At 39.3% G+C, this 4,875-nt stretch overlaps 1 protein-coding gene across 1 annotated transcript in view; it reads right to left on the reverse strand.

The window, feature by feature from the left end:
* Nbeal1 (neurobeachin like 1) overlaps positions 1 to 4,875 on the reverse strand; it is a 194,157-nt gene that overhangs the window by 64,759 nt on the left and 124,523 nt on the right. The window contains exons 30-31 of the mRNA XM_023710161.1: positions 1,378 to 1,683; positions 1,135 to 1,284 (exon numbers count right to left, since the gene is read on the reverse strand). Coding sequence (XP_023565929.1) covers positions 1,135 to 1,284; positions 1,378 to 1,683 — 456 coding nt within the window. The remainder of the gene's footprint in view (positions 1 to 1,134; positions 1,285 to 1,377; positions 1,684 to 4,875) is intronic.

Genomic DNA, 4,875 nt, shown 5'->3' on the forward strand with positions numbered 1-4,875 from the left:
AGTCTGATCTAGTAGTGAGACCCTGAACACCCTCCTGTAGACCCTTCCCTAAAAATAAAGATAAAAATAAGTCACATATATAATAAGTTTTATTCTACATGAATAGACATACACACATATAATGGCTAAAAGTTAGATTACAAGTTGACTCATTTTCTGAATACTTTCTATCAATATACATACATTGCTCTAATAATTGGAAAATTAGGCTGGGCATGGCCTGTACATAGTACAATCCCTTAAGACTGTATTGACATCTGTATAGTTAGTGGCCATAGTGCTTCTTTCTTTTTTAAAAACATCTTTTATATATTTATTTGGTCCAGGATCTCACTATGCAGCTCAGACTTGGAGTGATCCTTCTGTCTCAGCCTCCTTATGCTGGAATTATAGGCATGTGCCACCAGTACTGGTTTTGGTGACCAGTATGGCATGTGGTACTAGGGAATGAACCCAGATGTTTGCACTTGCCAGGTAGGCACTTAAGACCACTGAGCTATCTTCCCAGCCCCACACTGCCTCTTTCATTCCTGGAATAAGTAATTGTTTTGAGACACGGCCTTGGCCAGTGAATTTGTAGAAATTCTTCCTGTCTCAATATCCCAATACTGGGATTATAGGCACATGCCACCATGCTGGGCCTAGTAATTTTAATTGCTTTTTACAAGTTTAAGTTACTTGCTTTTTCTAGTTTCTTGAGATAGAAATTTAAAATTATAAAGTTGAGGCCTTTCTTCCTAGTAAATACACATTTCCCTTTCAGCACTGATATATATTAAGTCTCCTGACAAGTATCTCCTATTGGACTTTCAGTTTAATAAACTAATTTTTACATAATCATTTACAAAGACAGTATTTAATAGCAATATTCAATTGTTTCTGATAAGTTGTTTTTCCAATTCTGAAACAATATTCAGACAGACAAATTATCAACTTTTCACATTTCAGGCTTACTAGTACTTGAGTATTAAATGCTTGGAATCATTATGAAAAAGTACAAAACATTTGGACTAGAAGGGTAGCTCAGTGGTAAAGCACTTGTTTAGCATGCACAATGCTCTGGGTTTGATCCCTAGCACAGCAACACAAAATAAAACAAACAAACAAACAAACAAACAAACAAACAGTTTTTACCTGAAATTTAAGCTTGCTTTCCCCTCCTTCCCGGTCTCGCTTATGCATATTCACCATTAAGGCTTCATAACAATTCTTCCAATAAAGTGCCATGTTCTCATGACCATCATAAAATGTATTAGTTTCATATTGCTTCATATAAGGAATAATCTTATTTAAAAAAGAATATACAATATTTGGTATACATATCTATTAAAATCATAAGTCAGTAGAAGAATCTTATTCAAAAAAGATAAAACTTACATATTTTTCTATGTAAACTTGCCATTCATTTGAACTGCAATATTCTTGAAAATCTTCAAAAAATGAGGAGCTACCATTGGTAAAAGGTAAAGAAGGCAGGTGCAAGTTCATGAAGAGAAGTTCATAAATTTTGGACACCAGAGTACGGATAAGGGGAATCAGAAATGAGTAGGTTTCAGTCTGCTCTTTGATTGAATGACTGAGAACATGTTCCAGCTTCCCTAAAATATAACAGGCTTCCTCCTGGCTTTCAATCACTTTGGTCTGAAGAAGTGTATTTAGCTTGGCTGATGCCACTGCACAAATCTAGAAGAAAACAGATGGAATAGTGTGAGGCAGAATTTAATGACAGCAAAGGCTTTAACTTGCTCTGCAAGGTCAGAATTTGTGTATATTGGGCTGGCCAAATAGCTCAGTGGACTAAAGTGGCTGCTTAGGCAGATGCAGAGGCCAGGGTTCAATCCCTGGCTTGCTGAGCTGACCTCATTCCGGGGGCATGCTGAGACCAAGAATGAGACTGTGTATGGCGGCGCACCCCTGTCATCCCAGGTCTTTGGGAGACAGAACACAGGCGGATCACTACAAGTCCAATCTATGTAGTAAGATCCTGCAGACCCTTACTAAAAAAAAAAAAAAAAATGTGTATGTTAACAGTCAAGAATGATGAATTGTCTCAGATCTTACTTCATTTCTAAGCTAACAAATTAGCATGCCATATTTTCACAGATCTCTGCATAGAACATGAGACTCTTTGGCCAGGGACAAAAGATCGACAGCAACAGTAATAACAACAGTATCAGGATTTGGATTGGTTCCCAAACTGCAATTCTCACGGTAAGAAATGAAGACTAGATGATACCAACTCATGTAGTACTTGCTTGGGGAGGACCACCAAGCATGTAGAGTCTGAACCTTTTATCTGGGCTGAAAGCTTGTCTGGCATGTCAGAATCTAATTTCCAAAGCTGTTCACTATATAAGCATCCAAACAAAGGCATCTGACCCTCATACACGGAAGCGCAAGAGACTCATGGAGGGCTCCTACCATTAATAACTGTAGAAAGAAAGAATACTTTTTCTCTGTATATGAATGAGGTAGCACAGAGGCCCAATTATTACTGGTAGCCATTCTTTTTTTGGCGGAGCCAGGGACTGAATTCAGACCCTTGTGCTTGCCAGATAAGTGCTTATTCTACTTAGCCATCTCCCTGGCCCCATTGGTAGCCATTCTGTGTCGATAAAGGAAGCCAATTTAAGACAAGAGCAGTGCTGGGTGAACAGCAATTAAGCTGAATCAGAAGCTTGAACAAATCCTACTTTAATTTCTCTTTACTAAAAGATTCTCAGTTTGTGTATTTGGTATAGGGTCTCACTATACAGATCAGTCTCGTGTGGTGATCCTCCACTTTTCAGCCTCCCCAGCACTGGGATGACAGGCATATGCCACCATGCCCAGACTCTGTCACCTGCTGAACACACCCCAGGGGGTAGGGCTGGTGCTTGCCAAAGCAGGAGCTTAGTCCACTGAGCTACCTCGTCGGTCCCAGGTCTAAGCTCTTAATCAAAACCTAATTACCCTTAAAATTCCCAAGGAAAATAGATACCAAAGCACAAGCCCAGGCAAAAGAATAATCTAGATTACTATTAAGGGTTTGCCATAAGAACCAATGTGGAAAAACAAATTAGGTCATTGAAAGTACTCATTTTCTTTAGGCTACAGGAAGATCTAAGCCTTACAAACCAAGAAAGAGAAAACTACAATATTTTATCTACTTCTCTCATTCTTTGTTCTGATTTTGGAAATAATTATTTCCCATAATGAAGAAAAGCAAAGTAAACTCAATTATTAGAACTTAACACCACTTTAAAAAGGTGGCTTAAATCAAGAGTTGGTCTTGGCTATATGAACAAGTTTCTGCAGGCAAAAGAAACAACAAAATCTTTAACAGAGCAAACAGCACAGGAGGAAATAATCCCTAACATGGTCCACAGCTTTAACTTCTCTAGTAGAAAGTGAGGCTTTTCAATGATCCTGATTTTGGCAGAGAAGATAGCTCTGTAGAATAAGCACTTGCCTGACAAGCACAAGGGCCTGAGTTCAATCCCTGGTTGGGGGGGGGGGAGTTGTAAGAAATTAAAAAAAAAAAAAAGAATATCAATGATCATGATTTCCCACATGCTAATACCTAGGCTTATTTGCTATGTGTTTGAAAAAAGAGTATTTACTTTCAAAGATGAAGCCAGATGCAGTATGGCATACCTGTGATGATTACAGCTACTTGGAAGGGTAATAAATAGCAAGCTCAAACTTAAGCCTAGGCTACCTAGTGAGACTGTCTCAAAATAACATTTAAAAAAATGTTGAATATATTGCTTTGATTTGAATATCATATTAAATACAATCTAAGTTTCTACATTTATTTTAAAAAGCTACTACTGAGCCGGCCAAATAGCTCAGTGGATTAAAGCGCCTGCAAGCAGGCACAGGGGCTAGAGGTTTGATTCCTGGGCCTGCTGTGTTGGCCCCACCTCTGAGGCATGCTGAGCTGGCAACGGAGACTGTGCGTGGTGGTGAGCACCTGTAATCCCAGTTCTTGGGAGGCTGTAAACAGGTGGATCACTATGAGTCGGACCTAGTAGTGAGACCCTGAACACCCTGTAGACCCTTCCCTAAAAACAAAACAAAACGGAAAAACCCAACAAAAAAACCCCTACTACTTTTAATAAATACACCATACTTTACTTGACCACTGCCTTATTTTTGGGTATATACATTTATTTCTTCCCAAAACTCACTTACCCTCCATTATAGAATAATGCATTAGGGTCACCTGAGGAATTAAAAACAATACTGCTTCCCAACCTTCCCCCGCATCTGAATGAACTATGAATCTTATGGTTTAAATCAAGAATGCATGCTCAAGGTCTCATGAGCTCACAGGTGGGGCTTATGGAGGGAGGGTGGTTGACTTGCTGCTGGGAGTTGGAGGGAAGCAAGTGACTGGGCACATAAACTGAAGGGTTCATCTCCCTCCTTTGCTCCTTGCTCTCTGCTTCCTGGCCACCATGACCTGAGTAGATTCCCTTTACTGGTCCATTCTACCATGTACTTGCAGTCTTGGAGCCAGACAACCATGAACTGAAAATATGAATCAAAATAAACCTCTCCTCTTTAAGGTTGTGTGCTGAGTATTTTGTCCCATTGAAGAGAAAAGTGATACCTTATTTAGGTAATTTTTTTTTTTAGAGGTCCCTTGGCGATTGCATGTGCAGCCCAGAATGATAATCACTGGCTGAGATGCGAAAACTGGGAGGAATAGGAAATGTAACCCACTGCAGGTGACATGTGCATCTAAATCAATCAAAACCCTCATAATTTTAATTTTCCTACAGGCTAAGAAATCTTGGCTTTTCATGTGAAACCTACTAAACCCTGAATAACTGGCAATTAGTATACATGGGCCAAACCAAAGCTGTGGCACCTTCATTTTCCATCTTT

This window comes from Octodon degus, unplaced genomic scaffold, assembly GCF_000260255.1.
Source record: "Octodon degus isolate 3935 unplaced genomic scaffold, OctDeg1.0 scaffold00016, whole genome shotgun sequence".
NCBI classification, from domain to species: Eukaryota; Metazoa; Chordata; class Mammalia; order Rodentia; family Octodontidae; genus Octodon; species Octodon degus.